Raw genomic sequence first — 24,986 nt, forward strand, 5'->3', positions numbered from 1 at the left:
TGGTGTTTGGCCCCACATGTTTTAGCTTTGCACAAACTGGCACCGTGATTATGGATATGACCTAAGTCAGCCTAGTTATAAATATTTTACGTGAGATATTGAAGGGATTGCCCTCATACATCTACGGTGTTAAGTAGATGCTGGAGTCGGTATTGGAGTGACGGGCTGCTGCGTCAGGCTGCTCTACTCTGCTCTCCAGCAGCTCTGCCTCCTCCAGCAATTTCTCAGCTCATTTTCAGCCTACTGACCTTGCCATCATAACCTGGACCAGATATTGCAGTGAATTTGTTTTTCTGTTAGTCTTTGGGCTGCCGTGTTTACTTAAGAAAAGCCTCATATCTGGAGCTCAGCATGATGTCCTCCTACTACCACCCTGCAAAGGAAGCGGACATGGCGGCCATGACAGAGCCGCTCTGCCTAGAAAGAGGTAACTTCACAGCTATCTGTAGCATAATGATAAGCTAACTTATCAGCAATTTGCACCACTTTTACAATAACAATACTGCAAACGCGTGTTTGCAGTATGTAGTTAATTGCTTAGAGAAGGATTTCGCATGCAACGCTCCTAGCGGATTAGTGATGGTAAAGATGTGTACAATATTCCCCTTTGTATGATAAATCGCTGTAGTGCCTGATGCGGGCTGGCATGTAGCTTGCTGGTCAAACTACCAGATTTCTAAGGTTTTGGCCCAGGCCAGGGTGCTAACGGTTTCCGTATCCTCGATACGTTTCGTTCTCGTATGGAAAGAACGTCAAGCTGGATTCCATTCAAAACCTGCAAATGTTATATTGCTGTTATTTAAGACAAAGATGTGTACCTCGCAAAACAACATGTACGATTTTTTATGAATCACTACGTTCTTATGTTAAATTGGGCATATATATAATCCACCAAGCTACTCTTGTTTAAATTAAATGTCCACTTTTAGAAGTGGTTCACTGCTCAATCCCGCCTTCCAGTGTGTTTTGAAGACCGTATAACAGGCGAACCAATTCTAAAAGTTGACATTGAGTTAATACTGTTTGTCGTATTTGTATACCGATTTGAATGTCTCCTAACCATTAGTGAATAGTCTTAGGTCATGTTCTAGTTTGTACCCTTGCCGATAAGCAAGTCAACATAAAAATAAAGGTTTTTGAACGGCGTTCCAATCGCATTGGGGATTTAAAGGGTGTTTAATCCGTCACTACTGTTTTACAGACGAGGGGCGGCACCACAGAAATAGAATGGGATGGAAATAGAATGAATTGTAATTCTGTGGGCGGCGCCACAGTCAGTTTACTCCTCCCCTGAAACACGGAAAGACGAGCTTCTGATTGTGAACGTTTTGGCTATCACTCACCTGCTATTGACCAAGCTCCTCACCTAATAATCAATATGAGATGGTTTTCAGAACAGCTTCAGGCCTCCTTGTCCTGCTGTCATACTGCATCCTGAACTCTGTGTAGTGGGATGTTGGACCTTTGTTCAAGAAAGAAAGCCTCGAGTTCTTTGAGGGATGGAGGAGGAGGAAATCTGCTTCCCATAAAGGTTCAGTGATGAACTTCCACTTGCCACCGCTGTTCCTCTTTGCCGATGCAGTTTGTCTGTGTTTGACATACTGTGTTTGTCATGATTTTCCAGACTGTTCCGTTTGCCACATAAAATAATTTTACAGTTTTATGACCAATGTTCTATGACGCTTTGACCTCTTTGGAGCTCTGTTAGTTGCATCATGTTGCTTTGAAAAGTCACATATAAAAGTGCTGATTGCCAGACTTCTTTTAAAGCTGATACATAGTGCTAATTGGCATTTAACTTCACATGACTTGACTGTGTAGCCTTCGTAATTGTGATTACTTCAAAGTTAACTCCAAATGTCAGAGGTGGAAAGTAACTAAATACATTTATTTGAATACTGTACTTAAGTACAATTTTGAGGTACTTGTACTTTTCTTGAGTATTACTATTTTATGCTACTTTATACTTCTACTCCACTACATTTCAGAGGGAAATACTGTACTTTTTACTCAACTACCTTTATTTGATAACTTAAGTTACTAGTTACTTTGCAGATTCAGATTATTAATACAAAATATAGTCAACTAATACATTGTGATGTATTATTATAGATTACTGTAAAATACCCAGCAGTATATGAAGTAGTGGAAATCAGCCCCACCTTTTCCAGCTGCAACATTAAAGTGATGCTTACACATTAATGCATCAATAATTATAATTCAATAATATAATATATACTGTATTATTCTGAAATGGGCCATTCTGCATAATGAGTACTTTTACTTTTATTTCTTTAAGTACATTTTGATGCTAATAGTTTTGTACTTTTACTTAAGTAACATTTTGAATGCAGGACTTTTACTTGTATTTTCATACTGTGGTATTTCAACTTTTACTTAAGTAAAAGGTCTGAGTACTTCTTCCACCACTGCCAAATGTAATGTTTCCCTAATTTTGGCCACCCTTTGCATTTGTCTATACTGACAGTGTACATACAATGGGTGCATTTGGACCACATTTGAACAAGCACAAAGCAATAGCTGCCCTTATTTTAAAGATAACAAAAGTCATGTCAAAATACTATAAATCTAGACATCAGTACATGTGTAGACATTGCTTTCTTCATTCTGTATCTGCAAAAAACTGTTTGGAGCCCAATCCAACAATTTATTTTGATGACATTTTTTTGTGGTGTGAGGCTGCAGTTGTTGCTTATATTTTTTAATTTATAGGATCATCTTCTGGTTGCATTACAACCAGCCTATCTTAACTAGTTTGCAGTGCATCAGCTTTAGGGCTACAAAATTAATGAGTATATCACTGGAACAACTATTAGCCTGACACAGTAATATTAATGGAAGTATTTTTTTACAACATTAAAACCTTATGATCACAGTTGATTATAATATGTATGGATAATCAATAGATGATAGACTGAAACCCCTTATGTGGGTTTTGATATAATTTAATTATATGGAACCGACATAATGTTGGACAACCATCATACATATAGTAGTAAGATAATAAGGTAATATAATGCAATGTAATATACATATTTGTAGATATAACTTGACTAAACAGACAAGTTAAAATAAACAGTAGTAGAGTAGGTAGAGGAAGACAGAGGCTTACAACTGCTTAAGTTTCACATTGATACAGGGGGTTTCCCTATTACCTGTCCTCAGTAACAACCGGTTCTAATTAATGGAAGCATGAGAGGTGAAGCCAGTGCCACAAACAAGAGCAGAACTTGTCACAGGCCATGTTGTCTCTGTCAGATGTGTGCAGGGTGATCGAGCTGCTGGACCGGCTGCAGCGGAGCGGGGAACTGCCGCCTCCCAAACTGCAGGCCCTGCAGAGAGTCCTACAGAGTAAATTCTGCGCCGCCATCAGAGAGGTAGGAATGACATGATAATAATCAGAGACAATACAACACAATACAGTAAATACAGTAAAGTAAAGTACAATACAGTAATCTGAGACCAGGCTCCTACCAAATAGGAATCATGAATGAAAATGGATGGTAATGTGAAATAAATCCTATTTATTGTGTGCAGTCCATTTAACCTTCCCTGTTTTTGCATTTACTGCAATTACTGCATTAAGTTCTGAGCGGAATGCATGGAGCGAGGTCAGTCTCATTCTTCAATAAATCCAGAACAATCCACCAATGTGAATAATACAATCAATAAAGGATAAAGCTGTTTTGCTATCCACAAATAAGTAAAGTTTCATTTTATTTTGAGCATTCTCTGTAAGCATCATTTGAATGAGATGTGTGTCAGAGGAAGTTTATGCTATTCTTGTGTCATGAGGGGAGGCAGTATGTTTATATGCTGGTATAACAATGTATGAACTGTTTCCAGTGGTTCCAACCAGTAAACCCCTTTTGTGTAGGTAGGTCACCCAGCAGCAGATAACACTGTTAACACCCACATTGCCTGCTTGCATCCAATTCACCAGGGCTTGGAATCAACTGGCTTTCAGGGCTAGACAAATTCCTTGAAATGAGTTCTTGTACAAATATGTATTTTCATTCAAAACCTCTGAAATTAACAAGAGTTGATCCAAACTCTGCTCTTGACTGAAATGGCGTTTTGCCACTCACTTTGGGCCCCACGGTTTTACCCGCGGAACCCGTGGTTGCAAGTAAAAAAAAATATTAAAAGAGGTGAGAACAGCAACATAGCTGGCCCGCATGTGTGGATATTGGTTTATATCATTATGTCTCAATAAAATCTCTACATAGCACACTAGTTTCAGGATTGGTTATATGGTCTGATATCACTTATTGCAGGTTTAATGAAGAGAAAAATTGCAAAATGACTTTTCAGTTCCCCAATAAGCATATGTTTAACCCCACAATTTAATTCACAACTTTGAAAATGAACAAAAGACTTGTCAATACTTGTTTCTGATTTTCTTGTGCTGATCAGACATAGGACTTAGTAATTATATCCACTATAACTCACTTAAAGCCTTGAAACGTGAACACGGTTTTGTGCCACTGTGCTCAGCTGTTCATCCTATAAATGGGCTACAACTGGGAGAACCCAGGCAAGTCCATGCTGCATGTCAGTGTAAGTCACAGGCGGATTATGAGACAAAGGGCCCCTGGGCCCTATACACAGAGCACAATATCACCTGAATCTCAACTCAGGATTTACAGCTCAGAATTTACACACTCAAAGCCAACAGCACTTTAGAAAAACATATAAATGACTAAGCCCTTCGACTGCGGGTCAGTAGATGTAAAGGTAGTGACAGCATCATCATGTATCAGGCTCTGGCTTAAGGGCCCCCCTGAGCTCTTGGGCCCCGGGCCTGTGACCGGTTGGCCCGTTCAGTAATCCATCCATGGTGTAAGTGTCAGCATGCCCAACATCCCCAGTGATTTTTCTCAGCTCAGGTTTGACATACATCTGTATATATGTGGTACATATCTGCCATGTCGTCCCTCAGGTATACGAGCAGCTGTACGACACTCTAGACATCGTAGGAGGACCAGAGGTGCGAGCACAGGCAACTGCAAAGGTATTACACATCTAAACAAATAATTAAAGAACACTCCAGCTCGTGGCAGTAGTCAATTCTACTTTTATTTACCTCTACCTGACTGGACATATGGTTTCCTCCCTGGCCAGGCCACGGTGGCAGCTTTCGCGGCCAGCGAGGGCCACGCCCACCCACGGGTGGTGGAGCTGCCCAAGACAGAGGAGGGGCTGGGCTTCAACATTATGGGGGGAAAGGAGCAGAACTCCCCCATCTACATATCCAGGGTCATCCCCGGGGGGGTGGCCGATCGCCAGGGGGGACTGAAGAGAGGAGACCAACTGCTGTCTGTCAATGGAGTGGTAGGAAGCTCTGGCTGGCTGCGGGGAAAGAGTGTGTGTGTGTGTTTGTTTGTGTGTGTGTGTGTGTGTGTGTTACAGTGAAACCAATGAGATTGTCCACAAAAAGCATATATATCAGGATCAGGAAATATATCAGGATTCCCACTGATTGTAGAATTTCTAGAATATCTTGGAAGTGTATTCCAGACAGGGAAAGTTAGGGAATTTGACTAATTCTCTGGGGACAAATCAGGAAATTTTACAAATGGTCGCTTTCCAGGAATATAACAGAACGTATTCTCTATCTTGGTCCACACATTCATTGCATTAGATGATGGTTTTCAGCATGGAAACCAGCTTGAAAAATGACAAACATGACTATAATGTTATGGTCATGGAAGCACTCTGACTTAGTCATGGAATTGTACATCACGGCCACGGTGGGATCCCTGATATATGGAATGGATACTAAGCTATGTGTGATGGAACTACCACTCTGTAGAATTAATTAGAGCAGTGGTCACCAAATATGATCCATGGTGGTCCAAAGGTCTGCAGATTTTGTTCCAACCAATCACTACAGCAGCTGATTTGACTGATTAGTTCCTGAAGGTGTGTCAGTGCATGAAATGAGCTGCTGTAGTAATTGGTTGGATCGGTAACCCGTAGACTCTTGGCCCTCCATGGCACATGGTTTGAGACTCCTGAATCAGACGATGTGTGCTGTGTTTGGCATCCATGCAGAGCGTGGAGGGGGAGCACCACGAGAAGGCCGTGGAGCTACTAAAAGCCGCCCAGAGCTCGGTCAAGCTGGTGGTCCGGTACACCCCCAAGGTCCTGGAGGAGATGGAGGCTCGCTTTGAGAAGATGAGGAGCGCCAGGAGACGCCAGCAGCACACCAGCTACTCGTGAGACTCCTCGTTAATCTGAACCCTCACCCCACTGTTCATACATGGATCATACCCGGCGCTATGGGCGGGCCTTAGGGGGCTGGGCCCGCCTACAGAGCTGCTGTGCCCCCCCCAGAGAGTTTGCATAACACATTATATAGCTCTCCAAAGTTTATGATGGTGCATCCCTTATGTCAGGGAAAAAATGAAGGAGTGCAGAAACTACTCGAGTATAAACTTGGCCGTGATATACCATACGTGCACTGCTTCAATCACCAACTTCATTTAGTTATTATTCATGCCATGTCAGTTGAGTTGAAGAGGTTTTCCATATCTGCCAATCTACTCTACAAATTCTTTAGAAAACCCACAATATCAATTCACTACAAAGGCCAGACTTTCAAACGCCTGTTGGATCAGCGGTGGATAGGTCATTTGGAGAGAGACATGGATATAGTTCAAGTAAAACCTCTACTGGAGCTACAGGAGTATATCTTGGGCCGCCAGTTCCTTGTCAATAAAGTGAGTGAAAGTGAACTTCCTATATGATTGGGCAATATTGTTAATCGTAGGCTATTGAAATCACAGTGGAATTGTTGTAGCAAAAGTAGGCTGCCTTATAGAAAATGTGATTTAAAAAAAGCGGTGAAAATATTTTTTGATGTCATAATTAGGCCCGTCCACTGATTTGCTTCTGCCGCCAGGTCTGACATGGATAGGTACATGCAGGGTCCAAAATTAACACCCACCAAGCACCAAATGCTGGTAAAATTTGTCTTTGGTGGATAAATGAATAAGGCTCACCCACCACACTGGCTGGTAACTTTTTCAGACAGTAACATTTGAATGCCTCGTTTATATACAGTCTTTCCCAATACGCGTTCTAGCATGGTCTTGTGTCCTCCGAGATTAATTGCAAATCAGTTAATCTTGCAGAACAGCACATCACAGTCTATAGTACAGATCCAGTTGAATCAGCTGGGAAATGAACAGCCGTGTGTCTGAACTGATCGCACATGCAATGTCGAGCACACAGTCCATCGCAAACTCTACTGATGCATCCTCTGTGCTCATGTTCTTGGAAGGTTTGTTGTCTTCGAGATAATTTGGGAGGAATGTTATCCACAAGGACACAAGTATTTACGTCATATATCCTATACAGTGTCAGGTCTTCACTCATGGTTGTAGAGAGTGCACAGGGATCAGCAGGGACAAAGTCTGAAAACGGGCAAAAAGTATTACCGTATTTCCTCTAATATTGGCCCGGGTGCCAGGCCTTTATGGGTGCCAGGGGTGCCAGGCCTTTATTGGAAGCAGGCTTATATTAGAGACAGGCCTTTATTTCTAATTCCCTCTGTTTGATAAGTATATTTGCTCATATTTTAGTACAAAACCTCCTTGTTTTCTGATCTGCTTCTGTTGGGGTTCGTTAGGTAGCCGTTTTTTTTGTTACTGCAACGCATTACCGATAATTACGGTAATCGACGACGGCACGCTCCAGAGACTTCCGCCGGCCGAGCCGTCTTGTGGCATACTGCCATCTTGTGGCGCTTGTATGTTACTACAAACTACAGTTACATTATACTGTATAACAGGCACCAGGAGTTTATCCACCTTTGTTTTTTCCTTTGTTTTTTCCCCCGGCCTGTATTTGGGGCTGGCCTTTATTTGTTTGTGTCGACCACGGCCCCGGCCATTATCGGAGACCTGGCTTTTAATTGACTACCAGCCACTATTAGAGGAAATATGGTAACTTATTTCTCTTCATTGAATGTTTCACACAGCACCTAATATAGGCATCGTTGAAAATGGGTATGGTGACATATTTCCATGAAAAAATTATAAAAAAATTTTTATTTTGGCCTGTAAAAATGATTCTTGGCAGCTATTTTTTTTAGTTAGCAAAAAAGTTAATTTCGGAAACTGGGTACATGTATAAAAACACATTCAATATGCTGCATAATTCTCTCTCTCTCTCTCCACATCCAGATCTCTGGAGTCCAGGGGCTAGCTAATCCCACGCCTCCATCCACCTCATCGACCCACCCACCTTACTACTCTTCTCCAATGGGAGGCAAGACCTTAGACAAGAAGGAAAAAAAACCAAAGTAGCTAAGCAAGACCTGTCATCTGTATGTTTGTGAAGACGTTGCAAATTAGGAATTTCCCCCTTCCCACTCTCCCTGTTTCTTAGGGAACTGCTGAGCAAGCTCATTGTCAAACCCTGTCTGTAATCTCCTCTTCCCATTGTGAACTTTGCATCCTAGTGCATAAGGGAAACAGATTATGTTTAGTGTGTGGCTGAACTAACATATAGCGTTAATATTTGTAAGCCTGTTTACTTTTGTATTCTCATGAGATTATTATGTACTGCACTCCTGAGGAGCGTGCACTGTCTGTAGAGCTAGACCTCAGTATCAGTGGTACAGTGGAAGTACAGTGGAGGAAGCCTGGCATGTATGACAGAGTTTGTCTTTCATCCTCCATCACATCTCCCCAACCAGAGGGCTAACCAAAAGTATTATGGGGTGAATAGAAGACCTGTGGCAACTTAATCTAAAAAGAGTATTCCAGGACATTCATATAATTTACATGTATTTATTTCTGTATTTATTTACTTAATTTATTCATGAAATAAAGCCTAAAGTGGTTGAAACACTGTCTTCATTCCTATTGCTGATTATCATTCTAATATCCACTTCCAGTTCCAAAGATTAGAATTGCTAGTACCCAGCTGTCCATTGATGAGACAAATATAGTACAAACGTCACTGTAGATCAACACAAAGTCATATGCATGTATTCATATTGATATTAAATGGTGTTAACAGTGTTGGGGAAAGTCTAGTTTTTCCAAGCTACCACTTTCTTCACATTGGAAGAAGTTGAACTACAGCAAAGCTTCCCTCAAGACAAATATAGTATCAGCTAAAGTCAATGTTGGTTCTTGTACACTGAGCGCATTCTTTTTTTACATACGGCCTTTCAGGGGCGCCCCATTTATGACTTATGACCAGGAAATAAAAAATGATCAAAGTTGAAAAAAAGTTTAAATAAACAATTTCCTCAGAATGTTACAGTGATGGTAATCCCTAGGTTTTTTTTTTTATCCAACACTTTTAGGATTTGTTTGTATAGTGAGTACACTGGCTTCAGTGTAGTCACACCTGCCTGAGACTAGGTTGTGATGCAATATGACCAATGAGGACAAATCATAGAATGAACAAAAAGCTTACAAGCTGATGTCTAATGCATTTAAAATTATTGGTAACACTTTACAATAAGGGTACACTAAGTTAAGGGTTAGTTAATGCTTAATAAGGGTTAGTTAATGCTTAATAAGCATTAACTAACCCTTAATTAACAGTTAACTAATGTGTAATTTAACGTGTGTAACATTGAAACAATAAACAATTGAAACAATAATGTGTAACATTATTTAATAGTCATCTTTATAAACTATTAAATAATGTATAAATTAAAACCTTAGTTAACATGAACACCATTAGTAAATTAGATTAAATTAGATTACCAGATACATTAGTTAACTGTTAATTAAGGGTTAGTTAATGCTTATTAAGCATTAACTAATTAATGTACCCTTATTGTAAAGTGTTACCAAATTATTTAGATTAATTTTAACATTGCTAATGACCCTTTTTACTTGCTTTTTAAAAGACAAGTTTGAATCAATTACAATGCCTAAATATTTAAAATGCTTCACAGAAGTGATTACCTCTCCATTAAACAGGATGTCTGGATCAATTGAGTTATTGCTCCTTGTGGTAAAGTACATACAGACAGTTTTACTCACATTAAGAGTTCAGAGTGGCAGCTGTCAGTTTGGCTGCAGCTTGTTCTTTGGTCTTTGCATTGGTGTAAATCAGTGATTCTCAACCTTTTTCATATCAAGGACCCCTAATTTAGTCCACATTAGAGCCACGGACCCCCATTTAGACAGTCCCCCACTGAGATTTTGTCTCTCAGACCCAAATCTGAGAATATTTTTATTGTTGGATATGATTTTGTCCAGAATTACAAGATTATCTGTATTGTAGGCAGACAGATAACAGAGAAACTATGATCAAAACAGTAATTCGTCTACATTCTCTAATTGTGTTAAATTCTTGTAAATGAAATAGTGCTGAAGTTTAACAATTCATCAATTTGCCGGGGACCCCCTGGAACCCCCTTAAGGACCACTGGTGCTCCACGGACCCCACGTTGAGAACCACTGGTGTAAATGACCGTAATGTCAGCATACATTTGGATATCAACATCTGAGCATACTAGAGCAAGATCATTAATATATATACTAAATAATAGGTCCCAATGTATACCCTTTCATAACACCAAAAGTACAAGGAACAAAAGAGGAACACTTATCGCCTACTCTTGCACACTGCTTCCTCATGCATGAGTATGAGTATCAAAAAATCTGTGAAAGAGACATGATGTAGGCAGCTCAGTCATGTTGTGTGTAAAATGTGGTGATGATCAAGTCAACTTTCTAGGAGAAATTTGAAAAAATAGTTGCTATTGCAAGGTTGGCCTGGTGGCGTTATGATACACGACCAAAATGTGATCTGTCACACAATATGTATCTGAAGTTTGGTTGCTTTAGCATCCAGCGTTTAGGAACTATGCCTCAATTCCTGTTTGCGCGATTTGGAAAAAATAACCCTCTAGGTAATAGCTGTAATCAGGGTTCCTACACAGGTCTGGAAAGTCTGGAAAAGTATTAAAAATTTATTTGATCATTTCCAGGTGTTGAATAGTTTGGGAATTTGAAAAAATGTCTGGAAAAGTATGGAAAATGTTGCGGTTCAGGTCCGATACACACATAATTCTAGCTTTTATGTTGTTGTAGAGCCACTTTGAGTCCACAGTTTTTGTTGATGTGAAGAATAATGTTCAGATAGAGGGACGCTCTTATTACCCAGCCGCTGTCAGCATGCATTATATCAAATACCCACCAAAATCAAATCCGGTCAAGAACATAGGGTCTGGGAAAAATATGGAATTTTAAAATGGAAACCGTGTAGGAACCCTGCCAATCATCTCACATATTCTGATATTTGTCGCTGTGAAGAACAATCTTCATCTATACAGTGATATGACCTAGTTAGCAGGGGCAAGATGTCTATCTGCGTAAATCATATTGAACACCAGACAAAATCTTCAAAACAAATCAAGGTGTGGAAAAAGTAAGGAATTTTTTAATTGAAAATGTGTAGGAACCCTGTGTAATCTATTCACTTTCTATCCACTTTGCTTTGGTAAAAGTGATAAATAGATTTTTGCATAAAATTCAAAATTTTGTGGAATTTTTTTTTTGGTGGAAAACACAGTGGAATTTTTTTCAAGGTCTTACGGTTCAGTTATCAGCCAAAATGTAAAGTTGCTTGTTATAGTTCCACCACCATTTTTGTTGCCTGAGTGGCAGTAGTGGGGGAGATTTGAAACCTATTGCTCTAGGACTTGTGGTCTCCGAGGTTCAGGTCATTTTCAGGCAGAAAAAGAAGAATCCTAACAAAAACAATAGGACAACAGAACAATGGGCTTGGACCCCTAATAAGTTACTCTAGCCAAAGGAGTTTTCCCAAGGAGATTTGGTTAGCCCAGATTTTATTTGTGATTTCTACAGACAGACTGAGGTTAGTAAACTCCACTGGACAGCAGTACATTCTTCTGTCACATTCTGGAGGTGAACTCCACTCTCCTGACCAGGGACCTGCTGATTTCTGATATAGAACGACAACCTACACACACACACACACACACACACACACACACACAGACACATTCAAACACAAACACATGCACACAGTCAGCTCCTATAGTAGATCCAAAGTAGGGAAATAATTGATCAGTTTATTGTGCGCACTTTGGTATGTGTCTGAGTTTGTGTGTGTGTGTCTGTGTGTGTGTGTGTGTGTGTGTGTGTGTGTTACCTGCCAGGGCCATAGCCAGTCGCAGCTCTTCTCTCAGAAGCTCCAGAACCTCAGAGACTCCCTTGTCCCCCTGGACACAAACACACACACACATTTGTATAATTGTGCTATAGCAGTGGTAGGCAAATAGCGGCCCGTGGGCCAAATTCGGCCCTGCAGAAAAAATATTTGGCCCCCTGATGAAAGTTTTGACTATAATAGTTTACATCAAATCTTTTACATATTTTTTTCACAAATCTACTGTAGATAACATAAACACAAGGCTCCTGTAAATCCCAATTATTGCAATATAACCTTGTTACAGCTATACATTTATCCCCCACACCATAAAACTAAGGCTGCTATTTGAACAGTGCATGGTGCTGAAATTAAACCTACCAGAAATTAAAGTTTCATGTGTGAATTCTAACAACTGTTTTAATTCCACAGCTTTAGCCTATATAACCATAACAGATTTGTTCTTCACAAACACAAATGGTTGGCAGTCAAACAGACATGGTGTGTTGATGCCATTTATTCCCCCTCAGATACAGTCCTTAACACTGTTATAAATCTATTTAATCTATTTAATTCATAAATGAATTAAAAGAAATAAATAAAAAAAACATATAGGCCTGCGTAACGGCCCCCCAATGAAAAATCATGAAAAAACTGGCCCATGGTTGAACCTAATTGCTGACCCCCGTGCTATAGTATATTGCATTGTGTTTGGCTCCCCCTAGTGGTTAGTTTGGTGTACTTAAATTGCTATGCTAGTCATACAGGCGTATGGTGAAAGCAGTTTAGTTAGTAGATAGTTCTTGCATATGCTACAGACAATCCGCAGTCATCCTTTTGTTTATGCCCTCAAGAAAATTTTTAGAATTATGATGTTTTTGAAATCCTAGTAAAGATAAAAGCTATTCAAGAAGCATCTTAGGCCTTAAGAGAACTCCTAAGGTGAGAAACTGTTAAGAGAAGAGAGGACGACGTTTAGGAGGCTGAGGAGTTTCTTAAGCAAAGGAGAAAATAATAATGAAAAATAAATAATGAAAGAACCAGAGGCAGGAGAAATGTTCTCCAAACACTGAATGACAGTGAGTTAGTTAAACTCTATAGATGACTTTGTGCAGGGATATTGTTTGTTGCTGATCTAATTAGAGATGAGCTCACGTCTCCCATTCAGATTTTCCAAAAAAGATCCAGTTCTCAGGAAAATAACTTCATACTTGGAGGGGATATTATTAAAGTTATACAGGAAACCTCAATAAGGCTGTGAATGCACTGAAAGAGAAAGCAAGAAGGGCATTCTATGCCGTAAAAAGAAAAATCCAGTTTGACATACCAATTCAGACCTGGCTCAAAATTTTCAAAGCAATAATTGAGCCCATAGCATTATACTGTATGGCAGTGAAATATGGGGACAAAAAACAAAACAAGAAGAGAAACATCCAGTTGAGACCCTGCATGCAGAGTTCTGCAAATCAATACTTGGGGTGCACAGAAATGCCCCAATTATAGAATTATAGAATTATACCAATACCCTCTAATAATTACAACCCAGAGAGGAGCGGCTGTGTTCACTCTGCTCACAGACAGAGGTGGAGACAGAGCTGCACTTCCTTCTGAACTGTGCTAGATATTAAAATGTTAGAGAGACATATTTCTCCTACAATTGTCCACAAATGTATGTAATTTTGAAAAACACCCCCCTGACAAAAAACTCCAGTATATCATTGGAGAAAAAAGCGAGTGTGCCACTCTAGCTGCCGTTTATATAAAATCCTGGGAAAACCTGAGAGAGGAGAGACAACTGACCTAACTACTAATAATTTCTATTTTGCTTTGTGTGTGATTGAATAATCATTTTTATTGTTATTACCGCTATTTTTATTGTTTGCCACTGTTTTGCTTTGGAAACAGATACTGAAGTATTTAATACCAATAAAGCTCATTTGAATTGAATTGAACTGACAAGTCATGATAACATTACTGTGTCCACACAAATAAAGGCGTCATGTATTAGGCTGTGAGTGCCGTGCATGTATTAAAAAGTTAGGCTTTTCAAACATTTTGTCAAAATCGTTTGTGACATTATAAGTAAACCACACTTTAAAATAGAGTAAATTATGTGTTTATCAATTTCATTCTGAATGACTAAAAGAGGCGTGCTGAGCTTTTTCCTGATGGACCAATGACAGCGTCTAAAAGACAGCATCATACCTAGAAACGGGGTCAACCACACCTCCTCACTAAGGAAGTAGCAAAACTGGCATTTATTTATATGAAAATGTCACCAATAACCACTTAAAATTTCCATTCATCACTTGCGGAGAAGACCAGTGACCACCAGAATTTCATCTGGGCAAATAGGGCCAATCAACAGCATCTCGATTAAGAGGGATGAAACACTCTTCTCTGCTGTGGCCCCACTTCAGCGTATTAGTCCAGTGTCTCACCTGACAGGCCAGGCCCCACAGTACTGGCCGTCCTATGAAGACAGCCTTGGCTCCCAGAGCTAAAGCCTTCAGGACGTCTGTCCCCCGCCTCACTCCTCCATCCATATAGACCTCACAGCGACCCTGCACTGCACTCACCACCTCCTCCAACACATCCAGCTACACGCACTCGCACACGCACACACACACACACACACACACACACACACACACACACACACACACACATACACACACACACACATTAGGCCCATTTTTATTGTGACAGACAGTGGTGGAAAGTAAGTACATTTACTCAAGTACTGTACTTAAGTACAATTTTGAGATATTTGTACTTTACTTGAGTATTTCCATGTGATGCTACTTTATACTTCCACTCCACTACATTTCAGAGGGAAATATTGTACTTTCTACTCCACTACATTTATTGACAGCTTTAGTTACTTTTCAGATGGAGATTTGACACAATGGATAATATAACAAGCTTTTAAAATACAACACATTGTTAAAGATGAAACCAGTGGTTTCCAACCTTTTTGGCTTTTGACGTCTTCCAAAAAGCAGTGTGTAGTCGGGTCACATTTCAGATGTCTATGAGTTGTTAACAGCTCCACCAAATAGTGATTTTTCCCTCTAAACCTCACATGGTTTCATTTCAATAAATGTTCAAATGATCCAATATTTCAGCAAAAATCAAAGATTAGAGAAAAAGTCAAAAAACTGAAAACAGAACCGTGTATCAGAACTTTGTTTTTTCTTCTTTCCTCTCCCATTAATCATCTCACGACCCCTCAGATTTATCAGGTGACCCTTTGGAGGGGCTCGACCCCTAGGTTGGGAACCACTGGACTAAAGTAGCTAACTGTATATAAAGTAGTTCAAACTAGCTCCACCTCCAGCAGCTACAACAGTAACATGCTGCTTACACACTGATGCTTCAGTATTAATAATCTAATGATGTCATATATAATAAAATATCAGTCAGAGGGACCAAACCACTACTTTTACTTTAATACTTTAACTACATTTTGCTGCTAATACTTATGTACTTTTACTGAAGTAGGATTTTTCATGCAGGACTTTTACTTGCAATGGAGTATTTTTACATTGCTGTGTTGGTACTTTTACTTAAGTAAAGGATCAGAGTACTTCTTCCACCACTGGTGACAGATAAATTGCATTGTAAATACTGAGGCTCCAGTGCATCTATAAAAAGAGGTAATTAATTTCCTGTAGAACTGAGTGACCAGGGAAACTCGGTCGATATGTGGACAGTCAACAAGTTTGTCGCCACAAATTGAAGAGTAGTACCAGTTCTTGAGCCTGGAGCCTGGAGCCTGGAGCCTGGCATTGTCCCACAGATGGGGACAGTGACATCATGCCCAGCACTGAAACTATTCATCAGCCCACGGGCTCAAGGAGGAAGACCTCGTTGGATTGTGGGTTGACTGGTAGGAAAAGGTCTCCCCCCACTTTCCTCTGAGTCCAGATTATCTGGGACTTTGCAGCATTTTAGCCATTTAAGTAGTCTAACTACAGAATAAAAGGTCATTGATCATCGACAACAAATTAAGTTAGTTTCTTTCAAAATATTGCTTTCTTTATGCCTTTAATGCTATGTAATAATTTGAGAAAAAAAGTAGGGGTATGTTATTGATCAATTAAATGTAAAAGACTGTGGAGTTTACACACGTTTTACACTTGCTCTGATTCAGATGTAAATTTGACTCAAATTTCGCTCAGACGCACGAACAATTCAGACATTCGAAAACTTTGATAAATCCTGATTTTCATGTGTAAATATGGTTTTGAAGGATTTACGAACAAATCCGTTTGGAAATTGCTTGATAAATGAGGCCCATTGTGTTTAGTGTTAAAATCAAATTTGATGTCAGGTTTTCAGAGATGGATGACACTGGCTGATATCTTGTATCTAATAAAAGGACAATATCTGCCCAATATGTCGTCAAATTGATATATTGGTCGAACTCCAGTTAGTAGGCCTAGTATAATTGTTAGAAAATCCATATTATATCCATACAGTTACTCGGAAGCCTTTCACGAAAATCAGACTACAGTGTTTTCGAATATCTATGCTTGTGTTTCAAACATAGTATGAATTACCTCAGTATTTCAATGGATTTCAGATAGCTACAGATTCCACTGGTTGGACTTGGAGGTGTGGATTGATGGTCATGATCGTCATGGTAACAGCTTCTGTGTTGAGAAACCCGTGCATTACAACTTCCTGTTGCCAGCTATGACCTTCACTAATCACTCCACAACCTGCCCAACATTAACATTGGTGAAGTACAAAGACTTGCTGACCGGTTTTCATTGACTCCTAATTTAAACTATTATTCATTAGGTCCTTGTTGAACTACTACTAAGAGCCTGTGGTATTTTCATTAGGTCCTTGTTGAACTACTACTAAGAGCCTGTGGTATTTTCATTAGGTCCTTGTTGAACTACTACTAAGAGCCTGTGGTATTTTCATTAGGTCCTTGTTGAACTACTACTAAGAGTCTGTGGTATTTTCATTAGGTCCTTGTTGAACTACTACTAAGAGCCTGTGGTATTTTCATTAGGTCCTTGTTGAACTGCCACCATTAATTTAGGTTTTGTATATTGTTTGTTGGACCTATTCATTACAAGTGAGCTTAATACTTTGTTGAGGGTGTAACATTGGCACAGTAGCATTCACACCTGGGTTTTATGTGTTTTTGCGCTGTCTGATTACAATCCAATCACCCAGGACGTGTATCAATGCCATGTGGTGGTAGCTGTCTGTCTCTGTCTGACTGTCTATCTGTCTACTTTTGATGGTAGCTGTCTGTCTAGATAAAGGCTACAAGTTCTTCACCTAAAGTTCCCTCTTTGATTGTGAAGGTGAGTTTTAGCTTCAGTCATCACCTCATTTACATAATGTTATGTATCTAGTGCTAGAATCCAATACAATTTTGTTGTTTTTGTTGTTGTTGGATTGGTTTTTCAATAAGTCGCAAAAAAGAAAGTTGCCACAGGAAGTTGTGATGCACCGGTTTCTCAACATGGAAGCTGTTACCATGACGACGTGAAAAGGGCCTATCAAACAACTGACACACACACACACACACCGTGGCAGGAACCCCGTCCAGCTGGCGAGCGCCGTGATTGGACACCAGGATACCATCGACGCCATAGTTCACAGCCTGGATGGCATCCTCACCTGACCACACATGCACGCACGCACGCACACACGCACACACACACACACACACACACACACACACACACACACAGATTAACCAGAGTTGAGTGCTTCTGAACAGGTTCAATCTTGAATCAGAAAAGGTCAGGTTGGTAAAACCAGGATGTGTTGATGAATTCTACACTGAATCTAAAATTATGAAATTTTTAAATTATTAGGCTTATATTATTACATAATATAATTATATAATATAATTATTATTATAATATTTGTAAAGTTTTCAGTGGGTGTGTTTCCATGCACAGAGAATTCTTAAGAATTCTTAGAATTCTTAATTCTTCTTAACTGAAATCTAAAATGCTGATACCTAGAGATGCACTGATAAAACTGTTGATACTGATTCCATGTACTAAGCTTATTATTATTATTATTATTATTATTGTTATTATTGCAAGTACATGATAACAAACAATATCCAGTACTGAACTTTACATAAATATATAGACTCATGCCATTAGTTTGGGCTCATGAAACAGAGATTAGTAATATACCATTTTGTCACCATTTTAAAGATTCAACACACAGAAATATACAGAAAATATAGTATCACAATATATTTCGAAAATAATAATAAAAATCAAATTTGATACCCCTGTTATTGGCCCAATATCTGCTACAAGTAATGTTCTGAATAAGTAATGAACAAGTATTTAGTATGAACAAGTTATTTGGCACCCCCTATGAAGTCATTCATATTAACAATTAGAATGACAGTTTAAGTGTCACATCTTTCAAATAAGATAATAGAAATAATAATAATTTCTAACTATAATCACATAAACCTAAAATTGAGTCAAGGAGCACTTGACTGCCTCCTGGAAGCCCATAAGGTCAGGCATCCAATATGTCTGTGTGTGTATGTATGTGTCCGTGTGTGTGTGTGTGTGTGTGTGTGTGTGTGTGTCTGTGTGTGTGTGTGTATGTATGTGTCCGTGTGTGTGTGTGTGTGTGTCTGTGTGTGTACCGGTCAGTATTCCTTTGACAATCACTGGTAGGTGTGTGTGTTTCTTCAACCAGGTGATATCGTCCCAGCAGAGGGTGGGGTCTATCGCCTTGGCAACATAAACTGCCAATCCACTGTCACTGCCATAGTTGCCCTCAGAGAAAGCCAGTGAGGCTGTTGAGAAGTTAGACATACTGGACACACACATACACACACACACACACACACACACACACACACACACAGAGGTAAGTGTTGGAATTAGGATTTAGAATGTGTTTGTGTTTTCTTCTGTTGTCAGTGTTATTTTGGTTCCTACCTCAGGTGTGAGGGAAGTTTAAAGCGGTTGCGCACGTCATCCCACCTCCTCCCCAGGTATGGCGTATCCACGGTAACAAAGATAGCCTTATAACCCGCCTCCTCAGCCCGGCGGACCAATGACAGCGTGAGCTCTCTATCTTTATAGATGTAAAGCTGCAGCCATAGGGTACCTGCATCGCCCTGTGAAGATGTCATCGCTGACATCACTTCCTCTATGGTTGAGGTGGCCCAGGAACTCAGCATCATCCCTGTCCCCGCTGCTTTGCATGCTGGGTAGGAACACATTCTAACTTAAGATGATGCTCTGTCTTATCAAGTAAAGACAAGTCAAAGTTTATTTAAAGTGCAATATCACACCAGGGTGTCTCAGTTCACTTTACAACAATGAATCAGTATTAAAAGAATCAAGGAGAGACATAACAATAAATCATGTAAAAGTTAAAAGTAAAAGTAAACAAAATTAATTATGTCTGAATGAGCTGATGTCTTTTAACACTAAATGCTAACAATGGAGAGAGAGCTAAAGGAAAAGTGTGAATGTGAGTCATGGTTTCTTCAACTTCTGTCTGCTGAGACATTCTGCTGAAATGTAAAGAATAAAATGTTGTGAAATATTAATTGTGTGTTCTTGTTTTTATATTTTTGACATTTGCACACATAATTTATACAGATTTATACAGTAGTATCAACAAAATGTGTTGATCTTGTACTGAAAGATAAAGATTCATTGACAGTTGGCTGTCTAGCAGGGCCAGCATTTCATTGTGCTGATGTGTCTAAGAGCCTGTGGTATTTTCATTAGGTCCTTGTTGAACTACTACTAAGAGTCTGTGGTATTTTCATTAGGTCCTTGTTGAACTACTACTAAGAGCCTGTGGTATTTTCATTAGGTCCTTGTTGAACTACTACTAAGAACCTGCGGTATTTTCATTAGGTCCTTATTGAACTACTACTAAGAGTCTGTGGTATTTTCATTAGGTCCTTGTTGAACTACTACTAAGTGTCTGTGGTATTTTCATTAGGTCCTTATTGAACTACTAAGAGCCTGTGATACTACTACTAAGAGCCTGTGGTGTTTTAATTAGGTCCTTGTTGAACTACTACTAAGAGTCTGTGGTATTTTCATTAGGTCCTTATTGAACTACTACTAAGTGTCTGTGGTATTTTCATTAGGTCCTTGTTGAACTACTACTAAGAGCCTGTGGTATTTTCATTAGGTCCTTGTTGAACTACTACTAAGAGTCTGCTGTATTTTCCTTAGGTCCTTGTTAAACTACTACTAAGAGTCTGTGGTATTTTCATTAGGTCCTTGTTGAACTACTACTAAGAGTCTGCGGTATTTTCATTAGGTCCTTGTTGAACTACTACTAAGAGCCTGCGGTATGTTCATTAGGTCTTTGTTAAACTACTACTAAGAGCGTGCGGTATTTTCATTATGTCCTTGTTGAACTACTAAGAGCCTGTGGTATTTTCATTAGGTCCTTATTGAACTACTAAGAGCCTGTGATACTACTACTAAGAGCCTGTGGTGATTTAATTAGGTCCTTGTTGAACTACTACTAAGAGTCTGTGGTATTTTCATTAGGTCCTTGTTGAACTGCAACCAATAATTTAGGTTTTGCATATTGTTTGTTGGACCTATTCATTATAAGTGAGCTTAATACTTTGTTGAGGGTGTAACATTGGCACAGTAGCATTCACACCTGGGTTTTATGTGTTTTTGCGCTGTCTGATTACAATCCAATCACCCAGGACGTGTATCAATGCCATGTGGTGGTAGCTGTCTGTCTCTGTCTGTCTGTCTGTCTGTCTGTCTACCTTTGATGGTAGCTGTCTCACTCTGCCTGTCTGTCTACCTCTGGCGGTAGCTGTTTCTCCTTCAGGATGAGCCATTCTTTGCATGGCTGTCGCTCCAACACAGATTGGCATGCTTAGCGTCTGGCCCAGCAGAGGGACAGATAGGTCCACTTTCGACACATCCCTCAGCACCCGAGGGAGAAAATACCACCTACACACACACGCGCACGCGCACACACACACACACACACACACACACACACACAGGTGTGATTTACAGTGATATCAATTGCAAACAGGGAGAAATAAGCAATATTTATTACAGAAACATCTTTCTTAAAGGAAAAATCCACCCTCAAATCCTTTTATGCTAATCCACTGTTATACATCATCAATTTGTGTTAAATAGATTCCAGGAGTTATTTTATGCTGAAGTGTTGTGACTTACTGTTTTTGGTGTACCCATTTTTGACCACCCCCAGAGAACATGTCGCTTTCAATCAAATGGGCATATAAATATAACTAGGTAGCCAACTACTTAGTGAACATTGTGATCGCGCCCTTACTCAGAACAAAACATACAATTACAATTTCACATTTGGCAGACGCTTTTATCCAAAGCGACTTACACATGAGATTTGCATACAACACAAGCAAGTTTCTAGATAGGAGAGAACAACGAGAGTAAGTGCTATAGAGCTAAGTTCTGGTCCAACAGGACATAGGTGCTACGAGACAGTGCAACAAGCTAAGTTCTGGTCCAACAGGACATAGGTGCTACGAGGGAATAATGTCTGTGGCTACATTGCATTCTGGCCTATTGAGCCTACTGTTGGTGGAGAAATTAGAATCTTTGCCTCTTCTGTGATAGATTTCTCCCTATATGACTGTTGAACTTCAGTGCAACCGACGTTTACTTGTTGATGTTTTAGATAGGTGAAACATTTTCTGCTATCAAACTCTACTGTAGCTGTGTTGGAAATATCTCACTGTAACATAACGTCATCTACATTTGGCCAGAAAACAAGAAAACCACATGCCCAAAAACAAAATGATGACTCGAAATTCAAGGTACGTTGCCAATAGCTGTTTTTTTAACAGTGTTACAGTGTTTTTGGGTGGATTTTTCCTTTAAAAAAGGAATTAAAATTTTCCTCTATACATATAAGATATAAGATATAAGATATAGGATCTTAAATGTTAGGGTATAGGATCATAAATGTCACAAACTTATTTTGAGTAGTTTGAGAATGATTCAAGAATGACTAAAGAATGACTGAAATCCTTCCAAGCAGGCCAGTTTCAGCATTTGAACAGGAAAGTTTCCACTCAGCAGGTTTACTTCATTTGAAAAAAAAAGAAGTTGCTGTTAATTAGGGTCTAGTATTATGAGGACTTAGCCTTCAAATTCATTCAATTTCACCAATTCAATTCAACTTTTAAACTCCATTTATTTGAAAAACATCAAGAAGAACATTATTCTTATCCTGAGCCTGAGTATGTTCGAAAACAAAATCATGAAAACTGAATAATAGGGGACCTGACTGTAATGAATAATTTGATTTGTTAGTGCAGGAACACAATGAAGGGTGAATCCACTTAAACTCAGTTTACCTATTTTATTTTCAGAATAGAGTTCATTCCCATTTTTAGGCCTGACATAAATATTTAAGACATAAAATCTGAGAATATTTTTATTGCTAGATATGATTTTGTCCAGAATTCCATGTCTATCTGTATTGTAGGTAGAGAGATAACAGAGAAACTATGATCAAAACAGTCATTCTGCTACATTCTCTAATTGTGTTAACTTCTTGTAAATTAAATAATGGTGAAGTTTAACAATTCATCAATTTGCTGGGGACCCCCGGAAGCCCCCTCAAGGACCCCTGGTGGTCCCCGGACCCCACGTTGAGAACCACTGATTTAGATTAACATATCTAACAAGTTTCACAATAATTGAACAAACTGCCATGGAGTTCTGGCCAATTACATAGTTAGACATGATTTTTTTTGGAAATTAATTTGTTAATAGTGGGCAAACAGTTCATGCGTTGGGCTGGTTTATAGCAGGTTTGTGTATCTCAGTCTCCTGAAGCTGTCTACCAATTTTGGAGGAAATCTTTCTGTTTAATCAAAGCAAATAGTATTTATTGAGAATCTTTTGGATTTCACTGAGCTAGGATTAAGACTGTAACACTCTTATTAACATTGCTAATACCAATAATAATATAATTATAATAATAATAATAATGGATTACATTTATATAGCGCTTTTCTAGGTACTCAAAGCGCTTCACATATGGGGGTGGGGGGGGGACTCAACTCATCCACCACCGATGTGTAGCACCCACATGTGCTCTTTTTGTGGTAAAATTGTGGGAATTGGGAAAAATTGCAAGCAAAGGAAAAAAAATTGTTTTTTTTTAAACTACTAGGCTACCAATGAAGAGTCATATGTAATCACTCCCTTCGATAAAAAGCATACTGCATATCACAGAAACAACTATATTTCAGCGTTCATTTTTTAATTTATTTTCTGAACATGAGAACCATGGGCTCAAAGTTGCATAAAAAAGAATATACGGTACTTGAGTTCCATGCTACAATACTAATGTATGTCTTTTGGATATGATTCAAAGTGACTAGTACTTCACTATTTGTGTCCAGGGTTGGCATGCAAACCAGGCCTACTAATATAGTGTGTGAGTATGTATGTGTGTGTTGTACCTGCTGAAGGCAGCGGTGTTGTCGGCCAGTGTGTGTTGCTGGTCGGCTCCTGAGCGGTAGTAGTCATAAACAGCTTTAGGAAGAACTCTCCTGGCTTCCTCCTCAAAGTCACCCACACAAACACGGCACCCTGACATCACTGACACCCAAAACACCCAAAACACCAAGCTGCCTGGTTGAACTCTGGCTCGCTGTCTGTGATTCTGAGAGCGAGAGAGAGAGAGGGGGAGAGAGAGAGAGAGAGAGAGAGAGAGAGAGAGGTGTGATCAGCAGAATTTCTTTAATCATTAACCTGCTGGTGGTGTCACTGACCCTTACTGTCTTTTTTAAAAAGATAATTTTTTTGGGGGGGGGATATCAGCTTTTCATTACACAGTTCACAGTAGAGATAGATTAAAACGCAGGGCATTGTGGGTCTACAATCCCTGGTCAGGTTCCAAACTCCAGCTCGCTCCTCCACCTCTTCTCGTCCCGTCCCTGGCACAAAAATGGTGGAACGAGCTCCCCCCTTCAAGTCAAGTCAAAAGTCAAAGCGTTTATTGTCATATGCACAGTTAAAAACAAGTTTCCCCGTACAATGAAATTCTTCCTTTGCCTTCCACTCTGAATGCCATTTATCAAGAAACACAAGGTATAAAAAATAGAGATAAGAGAGAATAATAATAAATATCCAAAGAACATTATGTACAATATACAGAGTAATATTAAGTGACGAAATGTCCGTGCAAAAGTCCTGTGCAAATGTTTGTGCAAAATGTCTGTGCAAAAATTCTGAATGCAGACAGTGGACCTGGACCCCACTTGAATTAACCTATCATTCTTTCCCCTCTACTCTTAATATATTAAATATATATATTATTTATATAAAAATTAAATAAATAAAAAAAACTCTGATTCTACAAATGTTACTTATTCCTGTTAAAGGCTTAGTTGATGGAGACTGTACATATACAGTTGGTTTGACTACTGTTGACAAAATGCACTTATTGTAAGTTGCTTTGGACAAAAGCATCTGATAAATGATGTAATGTAATTTAATGTGTACATGGTATGAATGGTATGATCCTAAACCAACTAAGCACAAGGATGCCTGACCCTCTTCACTTCTCAACCCCCCACCCCTCCCCCAATCCTGTGTCTGGAGTGACTCTGACTCTGGTTGCTGCTGGTTCTGTTGGTGAGCCATCCAGCGTACAGACACCCAGAGTGTGTGTGTTTAGACAGAGTTACTCGGTAACCAGATATCGTCGGCCGCCTGCGAACTTTGATCCCAGAGACATTAATATGAGAGTTGTGTGTGTGTGTTGGTCAATGCTGATAAAGTTGGTGA

The 24,986-nt window shown here is 39.4% G+C and overlaps 2 protein-coding genes across 3 annotated transcripts; one reads left to right on the top strand and one right to left on the bottom strand.

The window, feature by feature from the left end:
* The first annotated feature begins 211 nt into the window (after positions 1–211).
* Positions 212–8,871, top strand: lin7b (lin-7 homolog B (C. elegans)). 2 transcript variants are annotated; one of them, XM_071518981.1, is made up of 6 exons: positions 212–427; positions 3,280–3,398; positions 4,964–5,035; positions 5,146–5,355; positions 6,079–6,242; positions 8,214–8,871. In XM_071518981.1, the coding sequence occupies exons 1-6, from the start codon at positions 352–354 to the stop codon at positions 8,233–8,235; spliced, it is 663 nt and encodes a 220-aa protein (XP_071375082.1). In that variant the 5' UTR covers positions 212–351; the 3' UTR covers positions 8,236–8,871. The 2 variants fall into 2 exon arrangements, with proteins under 2 accessions (XP_071375082.1, XP_071375083.1); XM_071518982.1 differs by lacking the exon at positions 5,146–5,355.
* Positions 8,872–11,917: 3,046 nt separating this feature from the next.
* hao1 (hydroxyacid oxidase (glycolate oxidase) 1) lies at positions 11,918–23,793 on the bottom strand. The gene is made up of 8 exons (XM_071518979.1): positions 23,657–23,793; positions 20,986–21,137; positions 19,128–19,398; positions 18,830–19,002; positions 17,732–17,823; positions 14,616–14,774; positions 12,178–12,247; positions 11,918–11,985 (listed from the first exon to the last, which is right to left on the bottom strand). Exons 1-8 carry the CDS (start codon positions 23,791–23,793, stop codon positions 11,918–11,920), a joined length of 1,122 nt encoding a protein of 373 aa, XP_071375080.1.
* Between the last annotated feature and the right edge of the window lie 1,193 nt (positions 23,794–24,986).

Source organism: Centroberyx affinis, unplaced genomic scaffold (genome assembly GCF_046629955.1).
Source record: "Centroberyx affinis isolate AG114_WGS23_722 - 3 ecotype Tasmania unplaced genomic scaffold, CSIRO-AGI_Caff_v1 ptg000647l_1, whole genome shotgun sequence".
NCBI lineage: Eukaryota > Metazoa > Chordata > Actinopteri > Beryciformes > Berycidae > Centroberyx > Centroberyx affinis.

Coding starts and splice junctions, on each gene's coding strand:
- hao1 (XM_071518979.1), bottom strand. CDS start 23,793: ATGTCAGGGTGCCGTGTTTGTGTGGGTGACTTTGAGGAGGAAGCCAGG. Junction 19,003..19,127: donor AAACTTCCCTCACACCTGAG/GTAGGAACCAAA, acceptor GTGTGTGTCCAG/TATGTCTAACTTCTCAACAG. Junction 12,248..14,615: donor TGTGGGGCCTGGCCTGTCAG/GTGAGACACTGG, acceptor GTTTGTGTCCAG/GGGGACAAGGGAGTCTCTGA.
- lin7b (XM_071518981.1), top strand. CDS start 352: ATGATGTCCTCCTACTACCACCCTGCAAAGGAAGCGGACATGGCGGCC. Junction 428..3,279: donor GCCGCTCTGCCTAGAAAGAG/GTAACTTCACAG, acceptor TGTCTCTGTCAG/ATGTGTGCAGGGTGATCGAG. Junction 6,243..8,213: donor CAGCAGCACACCAGCTACTC/GTGAGACTCCTC, acceptor CTCCACATCCAG/ATCTCTGGAGTCCAGGGGCT.